General features: G+C 49.0%; 12 protein-coding genes across 12 annotated transcripts; 3 read left to right on the top strand and 9 right to left on the bottom strand.

Annotated features, from left to right (window-relative positions):
- Positions 1 to 84: 84 nt before the first annotated feature.
- EI90DRAFT_1907170 (uncharacterized protein) lies at positions 85 to 1,374 on the bottom strand. Its single transcript, XM_039052319.1, has 4 exons — positions 1,307 to 1,374; positions 563 to 1,242; positions 175 to 507; positions 85 to 117 (listed from the first exon to the last, which is right to left on the bottom strand). The coding sequence occupies exons 2-3, from the start codon at positions 1,118 to 1,120 to the stop codon at positions 475 to 477; spliced, it is 591 nt and encodes a 196-aa protein (XP_038912959.1). The 5' UTR covers positions 1,121 to 1,242; positions 1,307 to 1,374; the 3' UTR covers positions 85 to 117; positions 175 to 474.
- On the bottom strand, positions 1,118 to 1,794 carry EI90DRAFT_1904424 (uncharacterized protein). The gene has a single exon (XM_039052316.1). It carries the CDS (start codon positions 1,697 to 1,699, stop codon positions 1,340 to 1,342), a length of 360 nt encoding a protein of 119 aa, XP_038912960.1. The 5' UTR covers positions 1,700 to 1,794; the 3' UTR covers positions 1,118 to 1,339.
- Positions 1,795 to 3,214: 1,420 nt separating this feature from the next.
- On the bottom strand, positions 3,215 to 3,856 carry EI90DRAFT_3069617 (uncharacterized protein). The gene has a single exon (XM_039061170.1). The coding sequence runs from the start codon at positions 3,503 to 3,505 to the stop codon at positions 3,230 to 3,232; it is 276 nt and encodes a 91-aa protein (XP_038912961.1). The 5' UTR covers positions 3,506 to 3,856; the 3' UTR covers positions 3,215 to 3,229.
- Positions 3,857 to 5,297: 1,441 nt separating this feature from the next.
- On the bottom strand, positions 5,298 to 6,298 carry EI90DRAFT_3069635 (uncharacterized protein). The gene is given in 6 exon segments (XM_039061171.1): positions 5,298 to 5,377; positions 5,388 to 5,595; positions 5,657 to 5,960; positions 6,011 to 6,114; positions 6,171 to 6,186; positions 6,246 to 6,298. 2 exon segments carry the CDS (start codon positions 5,888 to 5,890, stop codon positions 5,425 to 5,427), a joined length of 405 nt encoding a protein of 134 aa, XP_038912962.1. The 5' UTR covers positions 5,891 to 5,960; positions 6,011 to 6,114; positions 6,171 to 6,186; positions 6,246 to 6,298; the 3' UTR covers positions 5,298 to 5,377; positions 5,388 to 5,424.
- On the bottom strand, positions 5,429 to 6,844 carry EI90DRAFT_3069638 (uncharacterized protein). The gene is made up of 9 exons (XM_039061172.1): positions 6,700 to 6,844; positions 6,483 to 6,643; positions 6,391 to 6,429; positions 6,246 to 6,329; positions 6,171 to 6,186; positions 6,011 to 6,114; positions 5,657 to 5,960; positions 5,533 to 5,595; positions 5,429 to 5,474 (listed from the first exon to the last, which is right to left on the bottom strand). The coding sequence occupies exons 1-7, from the start codon at positions 6,717 to 6,719 to the stop codon at positions 5,917 to 5,919; spliced, it is 468 nt and encodes a 155-aa protein (XP_038912963.1). The 5' UTR covers positions 6,720 to 6,844; the 3' UTR covers positions 5,429 to 5,474; positions 5,533 to 5,595; positions 5,657 to 5,916.
- An 815-nt stretch (positions 6,845 to 7,659) lies between these two features.
- Positions 7,660 to 8,103, top strand: EI90DRAFT_3069663 (uncharacterized protein). Its single transcript, XM_039061173.1, is given in 3 exon segments — positions 7,660 to 7,810; positions 7,838 to 8,044; positions 8,055 to 8,103. The coding sequence occupies 2 exon segments, from the start codon at positions 7,787 to 7,789 to the stop codon at positions 7,970 to 7,972; spliced, it is 159 nt and encodes a 52-aa protein (XP_038912964.1). The 5' UTR covers positions 7,660 to 7,786; the 3' UTR covers positions 7,973 to 8,044; positions 8,055 to 8,103.
- Positions 8,104 to 8,716: 613 nt separating this feature from the next.
- On the bottom strand, positions 8,717 to 9,078 carry EI90DRAFT_3069668 (uncharacterized protein). The gene has a single exon (XM_039061174.1). It carries the CDS (start codon positions 9,019 to 9,021, stop codon positions 8,752 to 8,754), a length of 270 nt encoding a protein of 89 aa, XP_038912965.1. The 5' UTR covers positions 9,022 to 9,078; the 3' UTR covers positions 8,717 to 8,751.
- Positions 9,079 to 9,289: 211 nt separating this feature from the next.
- EI90DRAFT_3156500 (uncharacterized protein) lies at positions 9,290 to 11,305 on the top strand. The gene is made up of 2 exons (XM_039066058.1): positions 9,290 to 9,644; positions 9,711 to 11,305. The coding sequence occupies exons 1-2, from the start codon at positions 9,447 to 9,449 to the stop codon at positions 11,181 to 11,183; spliced, it is 1,671 nt and encodes a 556-aa protein (XP_038912966.1). The 5' UTR covers positions 9,290 to 9,446; the 3' UTR covers positions 11,184 to 11,305.
- Positions 11,306 to 11,567: 262 nt separating this feature from the next.
- On the top strand, positions 11,568 to 15,221 carry EI90DRAFT_3069670 (uncharacterized protein). Its single transcript, XM_039061175.1, has 12 exons — positions 11,568 to 12,356; positions 12,415 to 12,519; positions 12,573 to 12,704; positions 12,757 to 12,976; positions 13,030 to 13,286; positions 13,337 to 13,621; positions 13,684 to 13,949; positions 14,006 to 14,115; positions 14,174 to 14,295; positions 14,355 to 14,545; positions 14,601 to 14,836; positions 14,895 to 15,221. Exons 1-12 carry the CDS (start codon positions 11,673 to 11,675, stop codon positions 15,056 to 15,058), a joined length of 2,772 nt encoding a protein of 923 aa, XP_038912967.1. The 5' UTR covers positions 11,568 to 11,672; the 3' UTR covers positions 15,059 to 15,221.
- Positions 15,177 to 16,436, bottom strand: EI90DRAFT_1904952 (uncharacterized protein). The gene is made up of 4 exons (XM_039052318.1): positions 16,159 to 16,436; positions 15,895 to 16,115; positions 15,426 to 15,709; positions 15,177 to 15,366 (listed from the first exon to the last, which is right to left on the bottom strand). The coding sequence occupies exons 1-4, from the start codon at positions 16,323 to 16,325 to the stop codon at positions 15,295 to 15,297; spliced, it is 744 nt and encodes a 247-aa protein (XP_038912968.1). The 5' UTR covers positions 16,326 to 16,436; the 3' UTR covers positions 15,177 to 15,294.
- EI90DRAFT_3069674 (uncharacterized protein) lies at positions 16,177 to 22,063 on the bottom strand. Its single transcript, XM_039061176.1, has 17 exons — positions 20,808 to 22,063; positions 20,469 to 20,758; positions 20,268 to 20,412; positions 20,079 to 20,213; positions 19,963 to 20,029; positions 19,595 to 19,912; positions 19,383 to 19,540; positions 18,770 to 19,333; positions 18,558 to 18,717; positions 18,383 to 18,500; positions 17,907 to 18,333; positions 17,575 to 17,855; positions 17,450 to 17,525; positions 17,355 to 17,400; positions 17,152 to 17,302; positions 16,941 to 17,095; positions 16,177 to 16,888 (listed from the first exon to the last, which is right to left on the bottom strand). Exons 1-17 carry the CDS (start codon positions 22,014 to 22,016, stop codon positions 16,608 to 16,610), a joined length of 4,581 nt encoding a protein of 1,526 aa, XP_038912969.1. The 5' UTR covers positions 22,017 to 22,063; the 3' UTR covers positions 16,177 to 16,607.
- A 201-nt stretch (positions 22,064 to 22,264) lies between these two features.
- EI90DRAFT_2999125 (complex I intermediate-associated protein CIA30) lies at positions 22,265 to 23,446 on the bottom strand. The gene is made up of 5 exons (XM_039056278.1): positions 23,339 to 23,446; positions 23,038 to 23,279; positions 22,768 to 22,980; positions 22,551 to 22,715; positions 22,265 to 22,495 (listed from the first exon to the last, which is right to left on the bottom strand). The coding sequence occupies exons 1-5, from the start codon at positions 23,403 to 23,405 to the stop codon at positions 22,433 to 22,435; spliced, it is 750 nt and encodes a 249-aa protein (XP_038912970.1). The 5' UTR covers positions 23,406 to 23,446; the 3' UTR covers positions 22,265 to 22,432.
- Positions 23,447 to 25,817: the final 2,371 nt, after the last annotated feature.

The following is a 25,817-nucleotide window of genomic DNA, read 5'->3' on the forward strand; positions in this document are numbered from 1 at the left end:
AGGGAGATTGTCGTGTTCCAGGTGTGATGAATGAGGCCATAATGTCTTTAGGACATAGAATATGGTTTTCATCCCACCCCTTAAGGTGACGGATTTAATCGTTGGCGTGTTCATCATCTATGGCAGACGCGAGAGATAGGTATTGAAGTAGAATTCATCGAAGCGTTTACTCACAAAATGCTGGACCGCATGTAGGCGCACGGGCGGCCCACCCAGGGAAAAATAATCGTCAGCAGTGACATCAACGAGATCCAGGCCATTCATGTAGTCATCCATGTCCCACAGATCCAACGTTATGCATTGGAGACGAGGCATCCCGTAGCGAGCAAGAAATGCTGCCACGGAAAAGTTTAACGAGTTGACAACAAGGGTACGGAGAGGTCAATTCCTCCAGATTGTCACAGGCATTGATAAACTTAGAAAACTCAAAGCCCTCAGCATTAATAAATGCGAGGCCAAGAGTTACGAGTTTTTCTAGCTGAGCAGTAGACAATGGGACGAAGAGACCTTCAAGGCACAGGTGACGAAGTGACTCAAGACATGTCAGACTTGCGGTAAAAACCTTGGAGCGTCTCACACTACCAGGCGCCAGCAGGGTCAGCCGCTCTATAGACCTCCAATCCAGCACTCCTCTTTCTTCCCAGAAAGTGGCCCCGTCGGATGAGGATGCTTTCAAACGATCTTCGAGGTCCACTGGCAAATACAGTGTGGTTATCCGGCTCTGAGTGTCGGCGCTTTCCAGACCGGTGATATTCACATTGACGAGTTTTCGCCCATGAACTTCTAGAGGGAGGCCTTTAGAATAGCGAGCGTATGGCGCGTAGGAAGCATGACTACATGGCTCCAGTCGCACCACAGTCCATATTAAGGGGTATGATTGAGCTGCCTGTCTCCATGCTGAACAGACTTGGCTGAGGGTGATGGAGGAGGGAAGATATTCATGATTGATATGTCCTAAATACTCCCCTGGCTGAATGGCATACAAGAAAATCTGTTGCAAAACTTCCATTGGAAGAGCGGCTACGGGTTGGAGAAAATTCTGAAATATGGCCCGTAGAGAACGCTCAATGGTGCCGATCTGTTGAGCGAGGGCATAAATGGATTCATAATCCGTATCCATGCGTTCCAGGGCATCCTCGATTGTTTTTCGGCGCGAACTGCGGGCTGCAGCATCGTATGCGAGATAGACAGGTGCAACACTGGGTTCGTAATCGAGAGCATATCCCTGCAATGTGTTCGCATCTTTGGACATGCGATGAAGCAGATTAGCGAGCATCAGTTCTGGCATGTAGGATTTGGGAAATACTTAGGAGAACGATACCGTGGGACGTTGGGGAGTTCAATCAAGCTGCCAAATCGAGGACCCTTGAAGCACAGCTTTCCATGTCATGTCACTTCGCACTGAAGCTAAGACTTTTAAGTGACAGTAGTGGTTGACTGGTGCTATGACGCCCGACCTTGGGTTATGTTGCTGCTGTCTTGTCTTTTGGTTAGCATAGCTTTTCTTTCTTCCGGTTTCAGGCATATCGGTAGGTGCATCAATCGCGCCTTGCAGATGTGTCACCCTCCAGCGTGCCTCGATCTTATGCAGTAGAACCGCGACTGCAGAGGCTGCCAGAACAGTGGCGCCAGAACGGGTCCGACGCCCGGCCACAAATATCACTTTCCAAGTAGTCCATGCCAGCGCTAGACTGGTCATCGCAAAACTACGATTTTTCAAACCATTATTCCCGGAACACCGTGGTATTTTGGCCACTAGGACGACACAGTACTAGAACGAGATAAGAGATGTGCTCGACCCAACCATCGTCTTAGTCCCGCTCGGCATCTGCACTGCGATTCCTTCTATCACCGAAATCAAACTGGGAACAACATCCTTCAATGCCGTAATGAAAGCCTGTCCAATGCTAATACCTCAACCTATTCTCAGCATCCAAACGATTTTCCCAATACTCCCCGCTAACCATGCAACGAGACTCCCCCAGAACCACAGACCAAGTCGGATACCTCCCACGGTCTTGGATACCTTTTTAAAGACGTCCCTTTCTCCATCGTTATTATTATTATAGTTGGTGGCAGTATGATCGTAATAATAATAATAATTTGGTGCATTAGTCGCACTTCGTTTCGAGAGCGGCACGAGAAAGTGAAGGGCTCGCTGAAGGGTTAATGAAATTCGGCGGAAGTAGAGTATGAGGAGCGTTCGTGCCAAGTCACGCTTCCGACGTCGACCGTGCGATAAACGAGGTATCAAGTTGGTAGAAGAAGAGGTGAAATGGACCGGGTAGCCGAAGAATGAGTTGTAGGGTGAACGGGATGGGATAGGTATTGGTGGAGGCAAAACTGAAGATGGAGAGTCTGATGGTGTAGCTGTTGATGATGGCAAGGTGGGAGAGGGTGCCAGGTCAACGCGCTTCTTGGTTGCTCTCGTGTATGACGTAGATGTCACCGCTGTACTAGATGAAGCTAGTGACGAATCGTCGTCCGACGAGGAGTCATCCGGCAACTCTGAAACGTAGCTCCCCATAAGGACGTCGCGTTCCTCATCGAGAGCAGGTAATTCTCCCCCGTATTCTACGCAGGAAATATGTTATGAAACAGCATTGATCAGCCCTCCAGGTCAGAAATAGTTGGGGTAGGGACTTTAAAAGTTCTGATTGCTTCGGGAAGAATACACGTGCTATTGCTCGTTCGGGGAGTACTCGTCTGAGGTGATGATTTGGTTGTGTGTTGAATTAGAAATAGGGTGGTCAGCCGAGTAGAATCGTGGGCGAAGGGATGGATATACAAACTTGAGGATGGACCACGTTCCATTGAACGCCCATGAGAAATTTAAGAACGTAACACCCGGCGCACATCCCAGGGAAATGAACATTAGGGACGCTGCGAAACGGTCACCATGTCCATAGGCTGGAAACCATACATCTGAGTGATGTTCCAAAAACCCACGCGAAGGATGGCGAATAACATACCACATCTCAAATAGCCAAACTCTGCAAATCAATAATCACCACAAATTGCAAAACCCTCTTCCCTCCCGTCACACCGCTTTGATGAAACAAATCGGCAATATGTAACCTAGCAAGTCCGTGCATCGAAAGAACTTGGTTTTTTCGTCCTTCCACAGTCTGCCCTGAGAAATATCAGCGGAAGGGGCAAAGCCGTGAGATTATGAAAAAATGGTAGTGAATAAACAAATGTATGCTGCGAAAACGGCGCAGTGGGAAGTTTATGGAGACCATTTTTGATGTATACATAATACCCCTATAAATATGCAGGAAGACCGCAGCGCGCTATACCCCCTTGACGGACTTGGGACGGTACTGAATGGCTCATTAGTTTTCGCGGTTCTACGCCGTGCTGATTGTGGAAATGTGTGATCCTGGTCATGGAACTTACCACATGTTATTGTGGCCCACAGCGGTGCCGCTACACCGAAGACACAAATGAGCCTCACAATGCAAAGAGTGATTCTAATGTCCACACGTCTGACACCGTTGATCATATTTGAACGCGTGTGACTCACTGGAGCGCCGTCATCGCCATCGAGAGGAATATTGTAGGGGAAGGGAACACCAGGAAGTCAGCAACGAGGGATCCTCAAGATGAACACGGTGAGCGAAGTGTTGCCTTGGATGGAGATGCTATGTGCTCAAGCGACCCCCAGTCAAGCAGTGGGCTAAGGAAGAACTCAAATGGCCTAGTATAAACGACTCTACATATATGTTTCGAAGCATTAATATCCCGTGGCGCAGGACTATCGAGAGGATATTCGATTCCTTGTATCGAAAGACTAGAACGCTTCAGGGCTAGGGTGTGACCCAACCCAGACAATGTAGACCCACACGATGTTCCTTGTGAAGCCCAGAGCTTGATCGTCTGGTCCTGGAGTGGCGTCGGTAGTTCTGAAAGAGAGATCCTACCCGGACTACCTGTGGAAGGGTGCAGTCCTGGTCGATTGACAATCAGTGGTTAGCAAACAAACTGTCAGTCAGAGTATCGCCAGTTGGGGAAACTTCGTGGGTATTCTAAGAGCATGCTGTTTCCGCCAGCGAGCGCGACGAATACGGGTTGAACTGTGCTCGCCAATAGGTCAACGTGAACCGCAAACACCTTATTATTCCCCTGAACCCGGGTCAATTCTGGTGATGTAGAGTGAGCCGCAACACTAGGCGATGGCCCACAGGCATGGACGTATGTGGTCGGCCTATATGCAGGAACCATCCTTACGGCGGAGGTCAATCTCGACCGCGTTTCCCAAAAACACTCTCCTTCAGGTAGGGAGGACTTGAAACAATGGGTGCCACGAGGCAATAAATTATTGATGGCGCAAGCGCGTTGGGTTCAAGTCCATGTCGAGTGGCGTGCTGACATCTGTGCTGCGTGGGAATAGCCGGAACGGGGCCACTTAGTGTCTCACTTCACGGAACCATTAATTGGTCGGTGCACACATGATTCTCTTCCAAGATCGGAATGGGACGCCGATCGCAATCAATCCGCCTCATGTCAACCGCTGGCTTGCTGATATGTTACCAATTGGCGGTGACGCAATCCTGATGAGAGTTGCGAGGCGGACTGTTCCCCATCGCGCGGGCCGTACTTGCAAGAACGCCAGCGACTCTTAGGGGATCAGTAGAAGAATCCACGGGTGCGCAGTGCGCGGGTCCCGGTTTCATCGATCAGGTGGGTTCTGCACCTCATCCTAGGGATGCTCAGCAGTGAACAAGGCATTTCGCAGCAGGATAAGAATTAGATATTAGTTTCATGCGTGAGACTACGATAAAATGGGAGCGGGTAAACAAACGGATGCCGCGAAAACGGCGCAAGTTTATGGGGACCATAGATAATGCCCCCTTTACGGTATAAATATGCAGGAAGCCTGCAGCGCGCTATACCCCCTTGATGGACTTGGAGTGGCTCATTAGTCCGCTGCTCTACTCCGTGCCAATTGGGACTCGAGGAGCCGGTTCGAGTCATCACCGGCTGCACACGCGCTGGTGTTCTTGCCTGCTTTTGGTCACTGTCACTCGTTGGTTCGGAAGTCTGGCGGTGAGATGAACGGGGTGATGAGACGATGGGGAGTGCTGGGTATTGTGACTCTACGCTTACCGAACCGATTTTCAGGTGGAGACCCTAATAAAAGAATCTCCCCATTCTGGACGTCCGAGTCAGTCGTTGGCCTTTCAGTGGCAGTCATCAAGTAGAAAACGTACGTTGGACCCGTCATGAACGGGAGAACCATTACCGGGAACATCTACATCCCCACTCTGTGGAGATATAGGACTAAGGGCTATGCCCTCGTCGGGACTGCCCCGTGGTGTAATGCGGAGGACCAATATTAGAAATGATAAATAATGTACCTGCATAGGCAACATCAGATTTCCGCATGTTTCCGCGTGTATTAATGTCGAACATAAAGGAATACTAACCGGTCCTGACAAAGCCGACATCAAATCCATGACAAGTGGATTGGGCTAGTGGTAAAGGATGGAAATAAGCCGGTCCGCGAGCTCTTGTCAGATGATGTCTCACCCAAAAGAGGAGGAGAAATCCTCTTGAGAGTTGTACCGGGAGAACGAGGAGGAAAACAAGAATCTTGAGAGTTATTTAATACAGTGTGGCGTTTGGAAAGTGACAAGTATAAGCCTTTACGTACACAACGCTGCCTCCATTTGAATAATGTTTGCTTCAACATATCATCAGAAGATGGTTGTCGCAGCCCTCTGCTAATAATTCGCCGTTGTTCTACATGCCAGAGGAGGAAGAGAGTGGTGGCGAAACTTATGAGCAGGCAGACGGTGTCTGTGAACATGGCTATCGCCATTATACGATTTCGTCGTTGATTGTGTGAACTGACGGCGGGGGGACGGGAACTGTAGTATGAGATCATCACGATGAGTAAAGCAAAAAAAAAACTTACGGCCCTTGGTCCGCTAAAATCACTCCATATATAGACAGTGCTGTTGAAGGTGTTAAGCGAAGGGAACGTGTGAGACACAATAGCGCCCACCAGACTCAGCTCCACAGAGAAAAATTGTGACCACCAAACAAAATAAGACAGTTGGGCGGGTAAATCGGCGGCAGCTCACGCATTCACAGATTGACCGTAAGGCTCTGGCCGTCTACAGCATTAGACTCTAGAGTGGATGATGAAATGGCGAAGACCTTGCCTGAAGCTTAGGAATACTGAGGGCAAACACAATCAGAGTGGGAACATAGTCAATGGTCAGAATCATACTACTCACAGTGAAATCCGCTGATTGTTGGAGCAGAGACTAAAAGAATGCAGCTTCGGAGTATCTTTGCAGCCATTTCGTCAACCGAATTGTCTGGAACATAGGTCGAGGTAATGACCGAAGCCTCAATATTCTGGTACAACAGCATACTGACAGGTCCAGAGATGTTTGGTTATGAGAAGCTCCCCACTAACTGTGTGAGAATGAATGTATATCAATTGATGTGATCCTGGTCATGGAACTCACCAATTTGTACCACATGCAGCGGCATGAGTAAAATAGCAAAAATGACGAAACCCCGCAGAGCGGGACGGTGGTTCGGTGAATATATAATGGTCCACAGAAGTGCCGTTGGGGCACCGGAAATACAAGTGAGGATAGTGAGCCCCACAATGCAAAGAGCGATGCTAATGTCCACACGTCAGACACGGTTGATCATCGTATTTGAACCCGTGTGACTCACTGGCCTGCCGCCATCATCATCGAGAGGAATATTGTAGGGGAAGGGAAGTCAGCAACAAGGGATCCTCAAGGCGAACACGGTGAGCAAAGTGTTGCCTCGGATGCAAATGCTATGTGCTGAAGCGACCCCGGTCAAGCATCCTTCGAAGCTCATCACGCAATTTCTTTTCTGCCACACCAATTGGCGCTGCTCACACGATCCTGCGCTGGCGTGTGGCGTGTGGCGTGTGGCGTGTGGCATGCCTCTTGAATGGATTTATCACGAACCCCGGAATGGGTTGTTTCTGCCACTTGGACATCCAGAAGATCAGGACTGGGCATTCCAAGTCCACGAAGTAAACGGGTTGCGCGAGAACAAGCACTATTCACCTCGTCAAAATGTCTTCACCCGATTGATTTTCCCCCTACACCAGTGACGCTGCGGTACTATATTTCAGATCAGCAGTAGAGGAGCGCGCACGCGATATCTGGCCTGTAGGTCTCCCATGTACAGTCGAAGCGAGCGGCATTCATGAACCCAAAGATGTGATGTTGGATAGAAGAAATTAGCAGGAGCGACGAAAACATTTACGGGGTATGTATTTCCTCCATCGTTTAGTATTTGGATTGATACTGTCAAGTCTCGACCTCTTTAGCCAAGATCCCGTGCATGCTAACGCACAACACATTTCAGCGTGTATCGTTACGCGCTGGTATGCCCGAAGAAATCAAGGTTCGCGTCACTGTACATTTCGCACAACGTCAGCTAAAGAGGTAAGTAGGCGCAATGCCTACTTCTAAGCGCGACCCACAGGAAGACGCTGCTAACTCTCAGTTTGTTGACAGGATTCAGGCGTCGACAGCGTTAGATAGGAATCCATCCTCGGCCGAAGGTGCGCAATGTGGCTTTGATTTTAATTACAGTGAGTAGGTGATGTGGCCCAACAGTACGGTGATAACATTGGAGTCTGGACTTGATACTACAGGGATCGGTACAGACGTCTAATATGCTGGATAGAAAGGGTATACGGGAATTACTCGAGAGAGGTGTAGCTGAGAAGGGTACTGAGCGCTGCTGAACAATCAGGCTAATTCGACAAATCGGCTCGATGATCCCAACGTTTCGAGCTGGAGTAGGAAGACTCAGCCTATACAGCTAGGACATCAAGGTTTCCAGAATTCCATGGCGCATACAGTATGAGGCGCTGCGATTGGTCCGTTCGGAATGCAGTGTTGCGTTTGGTCTAGGCCGGATTGCCAGGGGCACCACTTCAAACAAACAGATGAGTCATTGACAACATTTTGGATGTGAGCGAGCTTTCTCTCATCATTCTAATCGACGGAACCTTAAAGTCCGCAGAGATAATCAGGCATGACAGTAGGCTGGAGCAGCCTCTATAGATAGAGCATGACAGAACAATTACTACCCGCGCGGCATTCTGAATGCCAGCCCTCGGCGAACGCCGCTTTCAGTTCCCAGTCATCCCTTGTGCCTTGCTGGCTTGCACGCATCCCTGTAGTCTTTTTTCCGGGCTGCTTATGGCTCTTCCCTTTTTGGCTACGACGATCCACTTTATCAGGCTGTTGAGTCTTGGTTATCGTTCTTTGTTATTGCACAATTCTTGCAAGTAATACCCACTAGAAGCACCGGCTGTCTGTAAACTTATATTATCCGGAGAGAAAGTTTTCCAGGAGGTATTACTACTGCATTCGAGACCTCAACACCGTTTCCTCTCACCTAACAGATCAATTTCCTCCAAACTCGCGTCGACATTTCATCATATGAACCCTTGTCTCGGCGCAGTTCCACACTGACACATAAGCACTGCTGATGCACCATGCACTTAAACTTACTCTCTTTGGTGGTTCTCTCAGTCTTGGACCTCGTCTTCAGGCTTATGCGTTAACCACACTGGATTCCGCCTCCCGCATCTTGCACCTTGCCGAGACTTTCGCTGCATTTTACTGCCACATAAAAAAGCTTTCATCAATTTTACATACGACGAACAGCGTTGACGTAGTCAGACCACCTGAGTATGCTAGGACGTACGACACATCGGTGTAAGGACTCGGGTTAGCCCGACGTTTCCGGAGTATCTATAACCGTATCATAAGGCATACGGCAAGCGTGGCAGGTCGGTCCATTTCGAGCATGCATTACGATCTGAGCCCGACACACTTGGCAAAGAACATGGCCGCATGGTGCGCCAGTCGTTGGGGCTCTGTGTCCATTTCTTCGAAACATATAGGGCACTCCAACGTATTGACCGGTCGTCTCTCCAACTTTGTACCAAACCGGAACGGTGCCCTGACCATTGCATTCACGCATTTGAAGCCCGAACATGTCCTCCTACCTTTCAATCACTATGGTAAAGTTGGGTTGTGATTCTGTCAATGCTCCATATCATGTATGAAAAATGATCAAAATGAATGTTGATACAATCGAGGTTGCAATTGGGGGGCGCTTGCATTCATCAATTCTTATACGAATATCGGTGTAAACACCATTGTGGCGGCGCCGAAGCGCCGCCCCCGATCGATTTAGCGCAAGGTCCGACTTGCCAGAGGACCGAAATGGCAAGCTTCCGAACCGACCTCTTATGGAGTATGCCGGGGTCCTGGTCTGACTCTTAATATTAATCTTGCTCGGCGTCAAGGGACCACGCTTCCAACATTTCCATTCATCAGCGCGCTGGACACGGCTGCACTCGTTTTGTTACACGTTTTTTTTTGACGACTTACGACTATTCACGAATACACGCAACGGAAATGGCACCACATTTCGATGAGTTTGACGCGCTCAACGATGTGTTTCTGGTCGAAGGAATTCCAGGCTACCAGTCCGCTCTTCCCACTCGCGTGAAGTATACACCCCGCTCTGCGATGTTGCGTGAACTTATGGCACCAAATGTGATTGGGTCTTCAACCCTTCTTAATCCAGGCCCCAGTCCACATGACTCTCATAATGTGTGTATCACATTCCTGGCATTTCATCGGAATTGCGCCTGCTCATATACCTATCACCAACGACAGAACACTGCCCTTGTCTTGGTCATAGTCTGCAGTATCCTTTGTGGGGCTCTCCTCCTCGGGGTTGTGAGCACTTGCTATATCGGCTACAGAGGGCGCCGTGCCCGAGCTCGCCAGATGCGTGCTGCTAGAGATCGTCTTGCTCGTGCTAGTTTCAAGTCTCGCGGATCAGACCCGCCTTGCCATGTTTCTGTGCTTCCCGATCCTAGAAGCGAGTGGATACGTCTAGGACTTGATTCGCCTATCCTGGGAAGTTCAAAGAAGGGGGCTCAAGTGGTGGACAATGCATTGAATGGGACACTTCCTCCTCTCAAAATCCAATTGCAGCAAAGTAATGAAGATCAGAAGAGGATATTGAAGCACTCATTCTCCCCGCCTGTTCCTTCCCCCTTAGCTTCGCGGCCTGTCTGGATCGCATCGGATAGCAATTGGGGATGTACATTTGGAAGGGACCCCATCAACAACGAAAGATCAGAGAAAACTGGCCATATGATCTCCCTCCTTGAAAAGTCTCCACAACTTGATGGCGTCGCTTCAATGGGCATCGATGATTCTCCTACTTTAGATTCATGCCCTTCAACAGCTAAACTCCCAGCCCTTTTTCCTGACATCCTATCCAACTTTACTCTCGGGTGTGAAGAGAAGGAGCCTCCTTTGGCTCACAGAGACAGTCCTTCCCTTGACAGCGTGACCTATGATTCTGGCGAGGATTCCACCTCCAGTGAAACTGGTAGTACTCAGCTTACATCTAAATCGACTTTCATTCGTACCGCCGAATCTACAGAAATTGATGCACTGTTGAAGGAAGTTGCGCCTTGGGATCATCTTGACTCGGACGGCGGCGTTCACACATTCGGGAGTGCCTCTTCAACCACATATTCCCTCAGGTCATCTGCATCGCTTCCCTCAGTTCTTCCATCTTCAACTTCACTCGCTACTGCCAAAAGTCGTCTTAGTGTACCTATCTCCACCTCCTCGTCTTCTTTAAACACCAGTACAAGCACGCCTCTGGGTTCTATGCCTTCTCGCTCGTCCATGAACCTTTTGCAAGATTTCCCTCTTCCCCCTCCGACTATCATAGTTACTACCCCTTCTATGGCATCTCTTGCGACTAAAAAGAGGGCAGCACACGATAGTGGAGCATTTACAGATGAATGGGATGGAACAGATGAAGAGGCTTCAGAAGATGAGGAGCGTGTTGTTTCGATAGATTCGAAGATAGTGGAGGCTACTGTCGTCGCGTTGAAGACCGTATTTGGGGAAGGTAAACCGAAAGTCGGGGGGAATGCCACGTATGTGAATGGCGCCAAAGGAAAGGAGAACAAACCGATTGAACGGAGTGGCGTTGGTGGCAGGATTCAGACTCCGAGATTGAAACATGGGAGATCCTCTTCCACCCCTCGTCAGTCGGAAAGGAATTCCTCGTCGGCATCTAAACGCTCGTCTATTCCTCTACTGTTCAAACCAAGGGAATAAGTTGCCCACAGTTGTAGGTGTGCAATTCATGGTGTGGTCGTGTAAATTTACATAGGTTACGAGCCGTCCATTTTTTAATCCTTGATTTGTTGTACTTTTTACCTGCGATCTTAATGATGTCTATCATAAGTGCAGTTTCATGGACTATCGTGCCCAAGAACAAACGGATATTGGGGCACCACTGTGAGGCTTGCCCCTTTCAATGCATGGAAACGTTGGATACTAATACAGGATTTTGAAGATGAATTATTCACAACATACCTTGTGAAGTAAGATTGCAAACAATGCACAGCTAAGAGTGTGGGAGGAAGAAATGAGACGGAGCATGACTTTGAGAGAGCTTATCACGTCAGCGGAGGGGTTCATTTTACGTAATTCCGGCAGTGATCACCTGTTGCGTGAAGTCGTTCAACCCTGACTATTCGCTGCAGGCCGTTGAGAGTGAATGTCCTGAGCTGGACAGGAGATATTCTATGTTTTTTCTGCTGAATGGATATCGACGATTTCGGTGACGAGTTCGATGACTTTCAACTCGATGCAGAATCACTCAAGGTACTCCAGGACACTGAAGATCGCTACACACTCTACTCTCAATCTTCAGCACACCCTGCTGTGAAAAGGGAGCAAACATATCAGCCTATTCCTCGTTCGAAACCGCCCCCTTCTTCTAAATCTACTCGTCCTCTCATTAAACGTGAAGGGGAAGATGACTCACTCCCCGATGTGTCCGTCAACAATGACGGGACGTATTCCTTTCAACCTACCCAAAAATCCGTTAGGCAGCCCCCGCCGTCAACCAGGGTAACTACAGGCCTTTTCCCCCAAGCGCCGGAAACTTCACTACCAAAATCATCGACGCCCCCACAGCGTCCCCGTGGCTCCTTTGTGCCACCGGCCAATGCAGGCGCTTTCACGCGCTCCATTGCACCATTACCTAAATACCGTGATTCTGCATCTACATCAGACCCTCAACTTCCCAATGACGCGAAAATTGATGCCTCGACTCCAAGGGCTCCAGTTCCGGATCGTCACCAGACGACAATAGATCCTTCAAGACCACCACCAGCGCCTCATGTTAAGCGTTCAGGTGTTGATACTACCCAAGCATCGCGTATTGCTGCGTCAGAGCATTCTAACGCTGCGATGGAGCAAATGCGGAAAGAGATGGAACTGGTATAGCATTTTTCATCTCATAATTGTTCACTTCACGCGACTAACGTCTCGTTTATAGCTTCGCGCAGAAAAGGAGACAATGGAGAAGTCGTTGAAAGATGCAAAGAACGCGACACTTGTGCGCGACGGAGAGATCGCTACTTTACGAAGGACAATGGAAAAGGTTAACGTATCCGCTGTTGTAATCTTGACCCTCCTTTTTGACGTCTTTTACAGCAAACTGCAGTGCATACAGAGACTCTAGACAAGATTCGTGCGGAGAAATCGTCTATTGAGAATAAGAAGGCTGTGATGGAAGCGGAACTGAATGCAGAGATGGAGCGCCTGAAGAGCAAGCTTATATTCAAGGTATGTGTGTGACTCCGCTATTTTCCACCGAGTTGTAAGGCCTTTTTCCTAGCAACAAGAAATTGAAACGGCTTCCATGCGATATCTGAATGGCCCTCCATCGACTGCTCGCAAACATCGCAATGTACCGCCGTCTCAACTGCAAACGCCCGTTCAACCACGGACTTCGTCCAGTCGAGGAAATGTAGATGTGTCGCCTTCCATAGGAAGGTTTACAACTCCGATGCATCGTCGGGTCCTGCCTATAGAAAAGAGTGACGCCAAGAAAGAAAGTGAGTTTTGCAGACTAAATATTTGTACAGTAGCGATTTGACATGACTGTCAGATTCACCGTTCCCGGGTTTTCTTGACTCGTTCCAGTCTCGCGGAGTCAAAAAATCACCGAGCAAGAAGCCAGTTGGAGCTCTGGTGGCAGATGATGATCGCCCGCCCATGCCTAGATCATCCCAAGAGTACCTTGGTTCAGATGACCCCTTCCAGGACCATCTGACTGCTCCGGTGCAAGACGAAGATATGGAGGACTCAGTTTCCCAATCTCCTAGAGAAGCACCAGTGAGATGGGGCACAAACTGGCCCGAGGAGGTATGGTATTATCCGTCCAGGCTAACAATTAATGACGTTGCATCTCGTAGTTACATAATTTGGTATTTACTCACTGTTCACTGCTCCCAGGATCGAGGACACCACAAGTCACTATTCAAATCCTACTATCAGCAGCCATTCCCACAGACGACGGGGTGTCGCGCTATAACCGATACGTCAAGGCATGCGGAGATCTGTTCACGTCTTTTGGCACCATTGGAAGCCATGCTTCTCGGGACCCGAACCCGGAGGAAGATGGTCAATATCAGCATTTGGTTAGAGACGTTGGGGCCAGCCTTTTAGGTATGGCCTATGTCTTCCTCGAAACGAATATGGTATGTTGGATTGATGAGCCACAACTGAGTTCCAGATGGTGACTTGTTGAATTCCACTTCAGGTTTTAAACATTCAATGCCTCTTACGACTGTTGCAGACTGTCGTCTATGCCCTCCCTTCCTTTCGCGAATATTTGCTCACGACCCCCCTGTCGCCCGATGAACCGCGAGCGCTGCATGAAGTACTCTGCGTCTATTTGCGGGAACATCCCGAACAGGACATCCCCCTTCAATCTCCATACGGAATTGAAGGGGAAGGCTTCACGGCCGATGTGCTCGGGGTGCTCGATGCTCTGTTATGGACAGTTCCAAACTCGCGCATTGTCAAGTGAGATCGCTGAATTGCTTGCTTCCATTAGACACTGAATATTGTTCTTGGCTCAGTCTTGAATGCTTCACAAGCGACGTGACACTACTTTCGAATCTCTTACAGCCATCGCAACCCCACTGGCTCATTCTAAAGACAACGAGACTCCTGGTGTTTTTATCGGCCCGTAAGCTTCCGACTCCTTTTCCCTGGCGCACCCCGATCTTTTGCCTTTTTGGATGTAGACGTCCAACTTGTTCCTTCACTAATTGAGAGGTCCAAGAATAAGCCATCAGGCCCCTCTCATCATGTCGATGCAATGCTGCGGTACATACATAAAATTGACACCGACATATCACTAAAGAGCGTGCGTTGTTTCCGCGGCACGTAGGTGCCAGCTGGGCCTAATCTTCATATTTTACTTAGGGTTGCGACCTAATTCACACCATCTTAATCTTTCTCACAAATATATGTGTTCTGCATGGTAAAGTGGAAGCCATGCGTACCAACTTCCCGAACCTCGTTCCGTCACTCCTTTTGTGCCTTACGGAAATATCTAATCGATTCTGGCGTGATGACGAAGAGACGCGCACAGGATCTGAAGGAGATATGGATGCGTGAGTTTCCCGAAGATAATTTTTCTGCTTCACATGCTGAGAAAGGATCCTTTAGGTTGATAAACATCCTTATTCCAAGTCTTAACCTTTTTCACTATCTTTTCTACGGAATAGAATTCGATTCTCATTCCTTGGCGGTTGACTTGCGTAATGTGCTACTTCAAGCATCTATACTGCCCCCGTTTAACGGAATTGATCATTTGTACATCGTGACGATGGCCCGGCTGGGATACGCAGATGTTCCCGATTGGCTTGGCCCGCAAAGAATTCTCGTTGTCGAAAATATTCAAGGTATGGGCCTTTAAATCAGTGGATATCATGCAATTTGACGCACAATCTGAATATCCAGCTGTTGCGCGAGAGTTGCTCGAGATCTTCGTTGATGGTCCAGAGGGTGATCTTGTGGTCTCCACTTACGACCCCGATGACTTTGTCCCAAGTCAGAAGCAAGATGAAACACAGGAAGAAACGCTGGAGGACAGTTTTGGTGACATCATGGACCTTGATCCTTAAGCACACAATTTTCTATACGCTTGCTATTTTCCAAGTGGTTCAATAGGGGTATATTTTATCTCGTTCTCCTTTTTGCACTATCTTTATTGCTGTACTTTATTTCACATGTATCCTTTACGATTATACACCTTCAAGCAACAAAGGCGCAACCAGTGCACTTAGCCAAGATCGAAAGTCGTACTAAATAGCAAAGGAAAAGCAGTAAAAGGAACGAAGGGGAGCAGAACAACATAAAATTATGCGCTCGGCGCAGTATCTGTATAAGCCATCGTGCCACCCGCTTCTGCTAATCTTCTTGCTCTGAAAGCCTGCAAGATGACATCCATCAATACCCAGGTCCATATGTTGGAAGGAGAACGGCGCGTACCTTCCTGTATTTGGTCCTCTCCCAAGTGACGACTCCCACAACGATAATTCCGATGACCGACACACTGGCGAAGACACCTAATCCTATGGGCAGCACGGAGACAGTGCGCCCCGGAACAGAAAGTTGTCCAGCTGTTGCAGTGCCAATTGAAGTGGAGGTTGATGTCCGTGTTGAGAACGTAGTAGTAGGGTTTGTCGTTCTAGCACTGGTAATAGTCCTACTCTGTGACAGGCTTTGCGGTGCTTCGGTACTGGTGGGAACGGAGGAAGAGGAGCTAGTCGTGACTGAAATGGGCAGGATAGGTCCGGTTAAGGAGGGGAAAGAGATAGAACTCAGTTCCTGTACAAAATAAATCGGATGCCATGGTTAATAACAAACACAGATCGAAGTGAGGCGTAAGGTGAGAACATGATCGACATGTCGTGGTGGAGGAAAGACTGGGGGATGAAGTGACGGAATCGGTGCTCACTGGTGTTGAGGTTAAAGATGGGTCTGGAGGAAGTGTAGTCGAACTGGGTCGGTGAAGTGGAGCTCGGTTGTGTATCTGACATTGTCGCCGTCGTCGTCGTCATTGTCCCAGCGTCACAGGACTGTTCCACAAGCACCATTTCTTGACCAACCGCAGTGACAGGAGTCAGCGTGATCGTACACCGTTGAACGAAAGTGTTCCCAGCACTTCGGATATTCAGACTTGAACACTAAACATACATATAGATTGACATTCGCTACGTACCTATTGGTGGACGTGACGGTCGTCTGGAATGTCGTCGGTCCGTCCTGGCGAGGGATGAGCTCAGAAATGCTCACGAGATGAGGCGCAGCGTACGCGGCCGGCACAAAGATCAAAATCGAGAAACACAAGGTAAACAGGCGAGTAAGGGAGAAGACAGAGATGTGCATAATGGCGCCCGGCGCTTCCTGTTCCTGCAGGCAGACGAAAGAGCGTCAAGGCTTGCTTGGGAGAAAAGTAAAGGAAGGGAAACCAGCGGCCAAGCAAAACCTTCAACCTCGCCGCCCTGATGAACGGTCCGGCAAGTTTCCAAGACACCTTGTTGCCGCTTTTGTGTTAAACCTACATCACTAGTCGCGAGGACGACGGAGATAAAACAATGCATAACTAATATGGCAATGCAATATAAAGGTAAAAGTAATAATGATGATGTAATAGTAAAGTGTGTTATCTCATCCCCCTTCAACCGCTTTGTAGAGTTTTCCATCCCGAATGGCTCTCTTCCGTCGATTCCTTGTCTGAGAGGATGCCCATGCAACAAGTTTCGCCAAAGGAGCCCAACTCTCGAATGCAGAACATAATCCAGTGTTGGTAACGACTGCGATCAGAATAGCAATCCGGGCGGGTAACGGAATGAGCATAATCTCCAGGACAGAGGCGAAGAACTTGGGTGGCGCTAACAAAATGAGCGTACTGAAAGCTGTTAGTAAAGCAATCGAGATCATCAAGAGTGCTGAGATGATCGGTCAGGTTAGTCGTGATTTGACGCTGAAAAAACTACCTACCATTCGTCTGCATAGGAAGTCGATAAGGTGGACCAATGCTGAAGACTGCCGCGACGAGAATGTACTGGAAGGATGAGAGCAAGAACAGCACAGTATTCTCGTAGTTGAGTGTCTCCAGACTATCGTTGCTTGTGTCAGGGATTGGGGGTGAATACCTGAGGGTTCATATGTTCAGTCAGGAACCTAAGGGCGCGCTGAAGAGAGCACCGACCATGGTTGGGATCGAACCCAGAAGAAAACCCATAATTGAAAACAACTTGTGACGAGGAGCTGGCCTATGATGCTCGAAAGCACCTTCTTTGATATCAACGATGCAGTCGGGGCTTGAGGGTGAATTCGAGGAAACGGGTGCGTCCTTCCCACTGCCGCAGGTCATGAGAAGGCAGGAACATCCTAGGAGTGATGATGACTTACTGGTTACCGCAATGGGGATGATGATGAAAAGGTCTATGTAGAGAAACTAGAAGCACTTCAGTAATCCTAAGTAGAACTTTGTAATGGATCGTTACCTGGAAGTCCCCCAAAGAGGATGCAAACGAGTATAACAGAGTAATCGTTGTGAATTGAATGAGAGAGTAAAGTGCCCTGCAAAAAAATATTAGATGCATCCCCTTTCATCACACGCGGCACTTACATATACTTGAAACAGCTGAAGCTAGTTACCAAGGCGGCACGACCCTCTTTGATAACCTCAAGGACGCAAGTGATGTCTGGAGTCTGACTAGTGAAGGGAGCAGCAACAGAGGCTTCAGCCTCAGATAAGGAGAGACCAACATCGGCTGCCTTCAGTGCGCCGCAATCATTTGCACCATCGCCGCAAAACGCGACGGTGTACCCAAGTGATTGCAACCGACTGACCAATTCGTGTTTCTCGTCCGGAGACATACGTGCGAATATCTGGGCTTTGACGAACATCTACTTGCTAATTGTATTAGGTGTGAAGATGGAAAATGTTGTCGAACGTACTCTTTGCAGAGTCTCAAGAGGTGCATTGTTGATCATCCAGCGAAACACATCTCCAGGAATGGCTAATGTATAGTCTTGATACTCGATTGAATCAGCATTAACGGCGTCATGCGGTGGTGGCAGCGGTTTTAAACTATAGCTGTCCAGTTTGAGCACCTCATCATCCACATTCGACCACATTAGCATGGCATCAGGTGTCTGGGCATCTCCAGCACTGATGAATGTCGGGAAGAACACATGTGTCGATTGGCTGATGATTCCGCATTCGCGTGCAACGCTGATGGCCGTTCTGTGGTTGTCACCAGTTGCCATGCGTATAGCAATATGTGCGCCGCGAAGGGTCTGGATAGCTGGCGCTGTTCCGGGCTTAAGCTTGTTCTCGAAGATGATGAGGCCCAGGAAATGAAGACCCGCTTCTGCCTGCTCACTGAGGAACATTCAGCTGCTAAAGCGGACAGTAAGTGAAGAAGACTCACCGTTTCATACGTTGGGCCTTGAGCCATGACAAGCCCTCAACAGTTTTGCCAGCCATGGCAATGACACGGTACCCATTCTTCGTGTAATAGTTGAGGAGATCATCATAATCGCGGGGAACTTATAAAAATGATTATGTTAGTTCCTGGAGGAGCACCAATCCGCACTACAGCGTACAGGTCACAGGGTCGCAAATTTCGCTCATCACCTCAGGGGCGCCCTTCACGTATATCTCCATACTCGTACTCTTTAATCGCTTGACGATCACACTCATACGGCGGAGTGAGGAAACAAAATCAAAAATGCGGATAACGCCCAGTTCCAAGAAGTGCGCGTGCTATGAGTGAAGTCAGGCACCGTGAAAGAGATCTGATGCTTTGCCTCCTTACTCGAGCCCCGGCCCTCAGTGCATCCTCCAAGCGAAATTCTGCACTACCCGGAGGTCGAACAATAGCCTGGACGAGCGCGGCTGGACGAGGACGAGTATCATTGCCACTAGATTTGCTTGCGCCGAGCTTCCCTTCTTCAATAGTCCAAGATGCGAACTCGAACATTTTCACGTCGAGAGGATCCCCCATGATGACCCCATCGATGACTTTGAGGGAATGACAAGTTGCTAGTGCGTGAAGGAAATTGGTTTTCCCAGTGTTGCTGCTGGTTGGTAAGTCATTAATGTCGGTCAGGAGCTCGCCAAACATATCCCCTGTACGATCTGCGGAGCGCACACCCAGGATATCCAGGCCGTCTTCCGTCAGCGTGCCAGTCTTATCGAAGCACGCCACATTGATCTTCCCCGCGACATTGACTCTGTTAGGGGATATACAGAAGATTCCTAATTTTCGCAAGCGGCCCACAGCGAAACTCGTACCAATGGATAGAGTGGCGGGAAGAGCAGGTGGAACTACGACAGTTATTAGATCTAAAGCACGCAAGATCATGGTGTGCCATTTGACCTGGTGCGGTATTAGCAAACTGGCGAACAAAGCATGAGACAACACTCACGCCCAGTTTGATGAATTGTATGGTGCTGGCTAGAAAACCGAGGGCAGCGATGCAAGCGAGAAACGCAATAAACCGCAAGGAATCACGGTAGAATTCAAAGTCCATCGGCTTGGGAAAGAGCATGGACCTGATGAGCGACCCTTTCGTTGTGTTATAACCTAGCAAGTTGCATGGATTAAGATATGGTGAATTGCGAGCACGATAGTAAATACCGGTGCGCGCAACGACAGCCAAGGCTTGTTCTCCCTCCGGCCCAGACATAACACCGCGTGCTCTGACGACTCTGGTCCCAGTGTACAAAAATCCTTTAGCTAAGTCAGCAGCAACTTCGCCACCCTCCCTCCAGTGAAGAAGATCCTGATCTTTAATAGGAACCTTTCCAATTGGGACACTCTCGCCAGTTAGCATTGACTCGTTCACGATAGCGTCGCCTGAGAGGAGGAAGAAGTCCGCAGGAAACGTGGTCAAGTTCTCGGCCATGATGTTCACAAGGTCCCCAGGAACAAGCTCGGTGGACGACCTCACCGACCCTGAGCAAGCAATCAGTGACAAAGAACCAGCGTTTCAACCATGTACCGACATTGCCCATCCAAAAAAACCTGCACAGGACACGAGAATCGAGACAACTCGCGCATACGCTCCACTGTCTATTTAAATCAGTAAAACGGAGGGAGGGCAACTTTTTGTACGAAGCACCTTCTTCGTTTCGACCAGTGTTGTAATGATGCTGAAACATGAAATAAGAGCGATACAAAACGCATAGTAATAATAGTCATCGAGGCACCACAAGACGATGCTTATTGCTTGGAACACATAGAATGGATTTAGGGCCTAGAGAGTATGCAATCACGATGGAACTAACGAAATCTCGAAGAAAAAACACACCTCTTCTATGAGGAGCTTGAACGTTGACTTTCCCTCAAGGTCAATGATGTTTGGACCGAAAAGTAGTGAACGCTGAAGGCGAGTTTTGGCAGGGAGTCCCGCCCTGACTGCTGTCGTCGAGGTGGCATCGGGATCACGCCAGTTCCTATTGCCATCGGATTAGGCACAAAGATAGAAATGGTTCACTGCATACGAGCAAACCTCAGCATCCGAAAGAGTCCCGTGGAGTGATCCAGTACGAAACGCAGATGTCGAAATTCCACCAACCGCAGCCTGTTTGGTTGGTTGGAAGGCCGGTGTGCATCCCCATTGGTCCAGGATCCATTGACGGACAGAGGCGGGTGAACCGATGGAGGCGCAGAGGGCCCTGAAGTGTTACTACCGCGACTGCGGGATGCTGAACTAGTTCTTGAAGGAGGGAAAATAGCCTCTAATGGCAATGGAAAATTAGGTTTGTGGAGCTTCTCAATGAATACGTCTCTATACGGTGTCTCGGGCCAGCTTAACACAAGTTTTCAGACCAGTCAGACCAATTCTTACCTCTATAACAATGACACCATCCGAATCGTCGCCGAGAAATTCAAATGACTTATCTCTGGTCGCCCATCGAATCCAAACGGAGTTGTTCCAAAATCCAATAAGACCAAGAGCGCCCAAAGTAGCAAAGCAACCGACAGTCCAGAGCCAAGACTTCCATTGTATGATCTCTCGCCCAATAAACAGAACAGTCATGTCGTCATCCTCAATGTAGATGGTTTGTCGACATGGAGGCCCAGAGGCAAGTGAATCGGCCTCGAAGTGATGGAAGCTATCAAAGTCTTCGCCCATATCGACGCGTGTCTCTCCGAAAAACGGACCAGGGCCACCCCTGATGATAGGCAGTGACGAGGTTGGAGATGGAGGCCGAGAAAAATTGCTTCTGGCATACAGCGAATCCTCCTCGATCCTGCTTGATGTCACAGATACTTCACTTGCATACCGGTCCTCTTCGTCCTCATCCACATCTTCTCCCGACGAATAACCCCACCGCTCTGTACCGTCATCATTGTCGGAGTCGGATTCAGGAGAAGAATCATGGCGATGCTCCACACCCTTCTTCCTGGAGGCGCTTGAGGCAAGAGAGGAGCGGCGCGATCCAGAAATGGACCGACTTTCGAGTGGTTCTTGGGGAGCATGAATGGAGCCTCGGGAAAACATGCCAGCCAGACTCCAAAACATGGTGGAGCTTTGTGAAGTTGACGCAGGATATGATTGCTCGCGTTGCAGTTTGGGTTGCCTGGTCGACCTTGAGGCATGAGAGTGTATGGATCGATGTCCATCATGGCTGGCTGTGTGCTCATCATCAGAGGTGCTCCTCTCATCGTCGAGAAATTCATCCGCAGCACTGTCCTGCGAATCCTTCCGGCGCCCAGTAAATGAAGCTGAACCCCCCTCTCGACTGACGCTGGGGCGTCTGGAGGAATAGTACTTATTCCTGCTCGAAGTGCTTGTACGCCTATCTCGGGTCCACGTTATGACTCGGTCATGGTGCATAGAGGTGACACTACTAGGAATAGCGCCGGCGCCATAGCCATCAAATATCGCAGTACTTGTATGTTCGCTATCCTCTGCTCCATAACTAGAGCCTACTTGAGAATCCCGACGAGTTCGTGACATTGAGAATGACCCCTGTGCGAGGACGTCATTAATCTCGGACGGGCTAGTGCCATCTGCATAGTCAAAGTGTCCCCCGTCGGGAGGAGAGGACATCTAGAGGACTTCCTAGAACTTCCGGTTCAGTCTTGTGTCTTGTTGAAAGCACGCAAGCCTTAGCTATGAAATTTAAAATTCAATTCAGTCACATGGTAGGGCTCCTTCGAGTATGTGCGCTTTTAGCTTGTATTTAGCGTAAACAGAGGGATTGGGCACGCGCCTACCTTGTACTTTGTCTGTGTTTCTGAGCGGAGTCGGACAAATTCATTGTTGCCATTGTTGCTATTGCTCCAGTCAGGGAACACAAATAATTCTAGACGAGTCTGACAATTTTATTCTGATACAGAAGACTAGCATGGTTGCATGTTGAGAGGCTCACGCCATATTACACAGGAGTGGACACTTCAAATACGGCTCGAGTAGTGCTGGGAGTGACTGCTTTGAGCGTGGAACAAGGGAGCGATATATGGGTGTCATGAGGCCCCCGAAGGCTCACCACCATCCGCAAGTGCATCAAGGCGGGAAGCATCCTCAGGCTGATGTGAACAGAAGGTAAACGACACGCCTAAAAGTACAGATCCCCCCACGTACCTCGTTAATAGCCGCGATATAGTCGATTCCTAGCTCATAGGTCCCTGAAATTTTTGCCCTACCACCCAAGACCGAAATGCCAATGGACCGTATCCTATGACGAGACATGTTCTGCCCGCTCGGCGCATCATCCACACTGGCGAGTTCAAACGAGTTGAACGGTATCTATAAAGATGCTGAGTTAGAAGCCAACTGCTTGATGCAAGTTGATGAATACCAAAACTGTCTCCCATACGCCGTTGGGTGATTGATCTTCTTTATTGAGGTACAAGCGATGCTGCCACAAGTCTGGAGGATCCGGACCTTCGGTTTGAACATTCACAAAATATGCGGTCCGCGTTCGAGGGTCTCCGGCTGCCCTTACACGCAGGGCAAGGTAGTTGTGGAGCTCGAGGTCATCAGTAATGGCCCCAAATAATGAAGTCCGAGCCTAAAAAGAGAATCCGTCGTCGTGCTAAACATCGAACAATAAATAAACCGTACCCACTCTATTTCGGAAGCCAGCATATCCACCGACAACCGACCCATCTTTCAGTCTCGGCACGTTCGTGCTTACAACTCCAGAGAACCTCCCTCTCCCATCTTCCGGCGAGATATCGAGCATTGCAGTCGAAGAACCGCCAAGGTCTGAATCACACCCAGTAACATGCTGACCTATCTCTTGTGGAGAACGATACCTAAACAAAAGTTTGGGTTCTCCAGACCGGAAAGCTCCCGACATGCTGATAACTGACAAAACGGATATATATTCTTTGCTTTCTTACCAGGAACTCCAGAACATGACGCACCACTTGCCGAATTGTCCCGAAGCACACGGGCTGAGCGTTCAATGAACGATCTCCACGGCGTGGACATGATTGTAACTGGAGTCACCAAAAGTTGCCTGCGTCTGCGAGCGTGGGAAAACTAAAGTGACTAGTCGTTCTGTGGCCCATTGGCTGCTCAGCTTCCTGATCCCATACCCCTTGGCTTTATATTCTGAAATAGCTGCTCCCTTCAACCTCCTGCCATTTGGCTGGCCGTTCGGACTGGAACAAACGTTGTCCTTGACCCACACCATCCATTCAATGTCGGAAAGGACAAAGCGCGGCCATTTCAAACAGCCATACTGGCATCTACATGTAGTGAAGAGTCTGACGTTCAAGCGGAGAAGTGATGAGAGATTGGACAGACGGAAATGTTCGACTTTATCATCATGAACGGTATGTAGGTGGCCTCACTTTAACCACTTGCTTGGCCTCTCCAGAAGAGTCCTCCCATTTAAGCGATACTAACTCTCCACGAATTACGCACTTCTCCTTATATTGCGATGCATCACGTTGCACTCTTCTTACTGTTGTAATCGCTGGCGTCGCTACAATTGTTGTCGATGCTGTTACCGTGAAGAAGGTGAGTACTTGACGATGACCCCCGACTGGGGCCAGTTCCTAATGTGAGTCCACCTGATTACCCCTCTGCGACTCTGCCCGATGAAAATGCCATTTGGGGCGGAAAAGATGGTCCACCCTCCAAATACATAGCGTGCTTCCCCGATCCTTATTGCTCTACTTCCACCAACAGAAGACAGGCTTTGGTACTGATCCTCCTGTAAGAACATCGTGGATGCTGCTTTAACGTACGGGATCAGCACAAATAATGAGGGGACTAACGCAAGGGTTGAAAAGGGCCAGAATTTTAGCAGGGCAAGTATGGGAGAAGGAAAAGGCTCGATCGAGAGCTCAGAGAAATATTTCTAATAATGACACAACGTTTAATCTGCTGTATAAATGTTTGTCAAATGTTTTGTTACTCTGACAAATGATCCACGCGTATTATTTTGTAAACCAGTTGTTCAATTGATATCCAGCTGAAGGCACGTCGACTAGTAGATTTAAGAATGAAGCAATGTAAGAAAGAACTGGAAACTATCAAAGATAGGACCTCCGAACACGGACCTAGATCCGACCAATTAGCAGCTGGCGCCACAGGGCCCACAATAGAAAGCCCCAGTTCAAGGTCTTGGACATGTCCGAGGGACTACTGGGTCAAAATGCAGAGCCATCGATGAATGCTTTTCATGAATAACTCATCATTTGAATCGCGCAACGAGGGAGACGGCGCCGCATGCAACAGGCGACAGACTGAGAAAAGTGTATAGGAGAAAATATGATGAGTCTGAAACTGGTTCGGAATCGACCACCTAGAGGGGACATCTATAAAATAGCAGTGCGGGTGTGGTGAAATTGGCCCAGGCGTACAATTGAACGCAGGCAAAATAATTAGCATCAGACCTCGAGTCAAGGAGGCTGGAGCGAAAGAGAAACTAACAGTAGAGCAGAGGGGGATAGCGAGAGGCAGTAGTTTGGCACGGAGACGACGCTAAGAAGGAAAAACGGTTTGTGCCAATTAGCCCTATATAAGGGATGCCATAACGGGAGGCCAACCACCACAAAAGTAGGAACCGAGGCATCACAATTGGTCGAGGGAGGCACCAATAGGTGGGGATATTATAAAGCAGGATCAGGGCAAGCGTTTATGGAAGAAATTGAGGGTTGGCATCCACGAATTCAATGATCATCTTACGAAGGAGGCATGTTTTGTTCTCGTTCTCAGTTGTATATAGCAAGATGAAGCCCCCCCCGGATAACGTATTCGGGGTACCGGTATCGGGTGGCGGAAAGAGTACTTAAGACTGAACGAAGGATGGGAGCACTACCCTCGTTGCTTCATACGGTCCTACACTTCTCCCAACTCCCATCCAGACTGTTTCTGGGGAGTCCAGAGGCAGGGGGAGCGACTTCATGACCGACAGGGTGAGCATGAAGTAGTGAACATCCGATGGATATGAGCTTCTCCACAGTCATCGCTGCCAGAAAAGCAAGAGGCATCCTGCCTGGTCAGGCAGCGAACGGACTTCTTCCCGGGCTCCGCGGGCGGTTTCGGTCGGTCGGTCGGCCTTGGCCTTTTGCCCGAGTGAGACCAGCCTCAGGTACAGTATTATTGTCTGAACCGACGAGATCGGAATTTTGACGAAAGGCTGCTTTCACTGGACTCGCAACCTAGGCAGGACCCAGTTTCTATATTGGATGAAAGTTTCGGTGCCTCGAGATACGTATATACCGATTAGAGAGCCAAAGCATACGAACGTCTTGTCCACTCTTCCCACGACTTCAACCCGACAGTCATACCCTTTTCAGCTAACGTCTGAACATACGAAACCTTCCCAAGTAATACAGGTTCAGCCCCCTGGCTGAAGTGAAATACCATTAACATGGAGATCACGACCAT

Source organism: Cantharellus anzutake (genome assembly GCF_015039405.1).
Source record: "Cantharellus anzutake strain C23 chromosome Unknown EI90scaffold_45, whole genome shotgun sequence".
Classification (NCBI taxonomy): domain Eukaryota; kingdom Fungi; phylum Basidiomycota; class Agaricomycetes; order Cantharellales; family Hydnaceae; genus Cantharellus; species Cantharellus anzutake.

What these genes read in the sequence shown, in the direction of transcription:
- EI90DRAFT_1907170 (XM_039052319.1), bottom strand. Translation starts at nt 1,120, where the DNA reads ATGGATACGGATTATGAATCCATTTATGCCCTCGCTCAACAGATCGGC. An exon ending in GTAGTGTGAGACGCTCCAAG is followed by an intron (nt 508 to 562) that starts GTTTTTACCGCA and finishes TGTGCCTTGAAG; the next exon opens with GTCTCTTCGTCCCATTGTCT.
- EI90DRAFT_1904424 (XM_039052316.1), bottom strand. Translation starts at nt 1,699, where the DNA reads ATGACCAGTCTAGCGCTGGCATGGACTACTTGGAAAGTGATATTTGTG.
- EI90DRAFT_3069617 (XM_039061170.1), bottom strand. Translation starts at nt 3,505, where the DNA reads ATGATCAACGGTGTCAGACGTGTGGACATTAGAATCACTCTTTGCATT.
- EI90DRAFT_3069635 (XM_039061171.1), bottom strand. Translation starts at nt 5,890, where the DNA reads ATGATCTCATACTACAGTTCCCGTCCCCCCGCCGTCAGTTCACACAAT. An exon ending in TCAAATGGAGGCAGCGTTGT is followed by an intron (nt 5,596 to 5,656) that starts GTACGTAAAGGC and finishes ATAACTCTCAAG; the next exon opens with ATTCTTGTTTTCCTCCTCGT.
- EI90DRAFT_3069638 (XM_039061172.1), bottom strand. Translation starts at nt 6,719, where the DNA reads ATGATGATGGCGGCAGGCCA. An exon ending in GCTGCATGTGGTACAAATTG is followed by an intron (nt 6,430 to 6,482) that starts GTGAGTTCCATG and finishes ATTCTCACACAG; the next exon opens with TTAGTGGGGAGCTTCTCATA. An exon ending in TCTCTGTGGAGCTGAGTCTG is followed by an intron (nt 5,961 to 6,010) that starts GTGGGCGCTATT and finishes CACCTTCAACAG; the next exon opens with CACTGTCTATATATGGAGTG.
- EI90DRAFT_3069663 (XM_039061173.1), top strand. Translation starts at nt 7,787, where the DNA reads ATGATCCCAACGTTTCGAGCTGGA. An exon ending in TCCCAACGTTTCGAGCTGGA is followed by an intron (nt 7,811 to 7,837) that starts GTAGGAAGACTC and finishes CTATACAGCTAG; the next exon opens with GACATCAAGGTTTCCAGAAT.
- EI90DRAFT_3069668 (XM_039061174.1), bottom strand. Translation starts at nt 9,021, where the DNA reads ATGTTCGGGCTTCAAATGCGTGAATGCAATGGTCAGGGCACCGTTCCG.
- EI90DRAFT_3156500 (XM_039066058.1), top strand. Translation starts at nt 9,447, where the DNA reads ATGGCACCACATTTCGATGAGTTTGACGCGCTCAACGATGTGTTTCTG. An exon ending in GTCCACATGACTCTCATAAT is followed by an intron (nt 9,645 to 9,710) that starts GTGTGTATCACA and finishes CACCAACGACAG; the next exon opens with AACACTGCCCTTGTCTTGGT.
- EI90DRAFT_3069670 (XM_039061175.1), top strand. Translation starts at nt 11,673, where the DNA reads ATGGATATCGACGATTTCGGTGACGAGTTCGATGACTTTCAACTCGAT. An exon ending in CCTGGTGTTTTTATCGGCCC is followed by an intron (nt 14,116 to 14,173) that starts GTAAGCTTCCGA and finishes TTTTGGATGTAG; the next exon opens with ACGTCCAACTTGTTCCTTCA. An exon ending in CGTTGTCGAAAATATTCAAG is followed by an intron (nt 14,837 to 14,894) that starts GTATGGGCCTTT and finishes CTGAATATCCAG; the next exon opens with CTGTTGCGCGAGAGTTGCTC.
- EI90DRAFT_1904952 (XM_039052318.1), bottom strand. Translation starts at nt 16,325, where the DNA reads ATGCACATCTCTGTCTTCTCCCTTACTCGCCTGTTTACCTTGTGTTTC. An exon ending in ACCGTCACGTCCACCAATAG is followed by an intron (nt 16,116 to 16,158) that starts GTACGTAGCGAA and finishes TTAGTGTTCAAG; the next exon opens with TCTGAATATCCGAAGTGCTG. An exon ending in AGAGGACCAAATACAGGAAG is followed by an intron (nt 15,367 to 15,425) that starts GTACGCGCCGTT and finishes GTCATCTTGCAG; the next exon opens with GCTTTCAGAGCAAGAAGATT.
- EI90DRAFT_3069674 (XM_039061176.1), bottom strand. Translation starts at nt 22,016, where the DNA reads ATGTCCTCTCCTCCCGACGGGGGACACTTTGACTATGCAGATGGCACT. An exon ending in GGTTTTTTTGGATGGGCAAT is followed by an intron (nt 19,913 to 19,962) that starts GTCGGTACATGG and finishes TTGCTTGCTCAG; the next exon opens with GGTCGGTGAGGTCGTCCACC. An exon ending in TGGGTTCGATCCCAACCATG is followed by an intron (nt 17,096 to 17,151) that starts GTCGGTGCTCTC and finishes ATGAACCCTCAG; the next exon opens with GTATTCACCCCCAATCCCTG.
- EI90DRAFT_2999125 (XM_039056278.1), bottom strand. Translation starts at nt 23,405, where the DNA reads ATGTCCACGCCGTGGAGATCGTTCATTGAACGCTCAGCCCGTGTGCTT. An exon ending in TCGGGACAATTCGGCAAGTG is followed by an intron (nt 23,280 to 23,338) that starts GTGCGTCATGTT and finishes CCGTTTTGTCAG; the next exon opens with TTATCAGCATGTCGGGAGCT. An exon ending in ATATCGCGGCTATTAACGAG is followed by an intron (nt 22,496 to 22,550) that starts GTACGTGGGGGG and finishes TGTTCACATCAG; the next exon opens with CCTGAGGATGCTTCCCGCCT.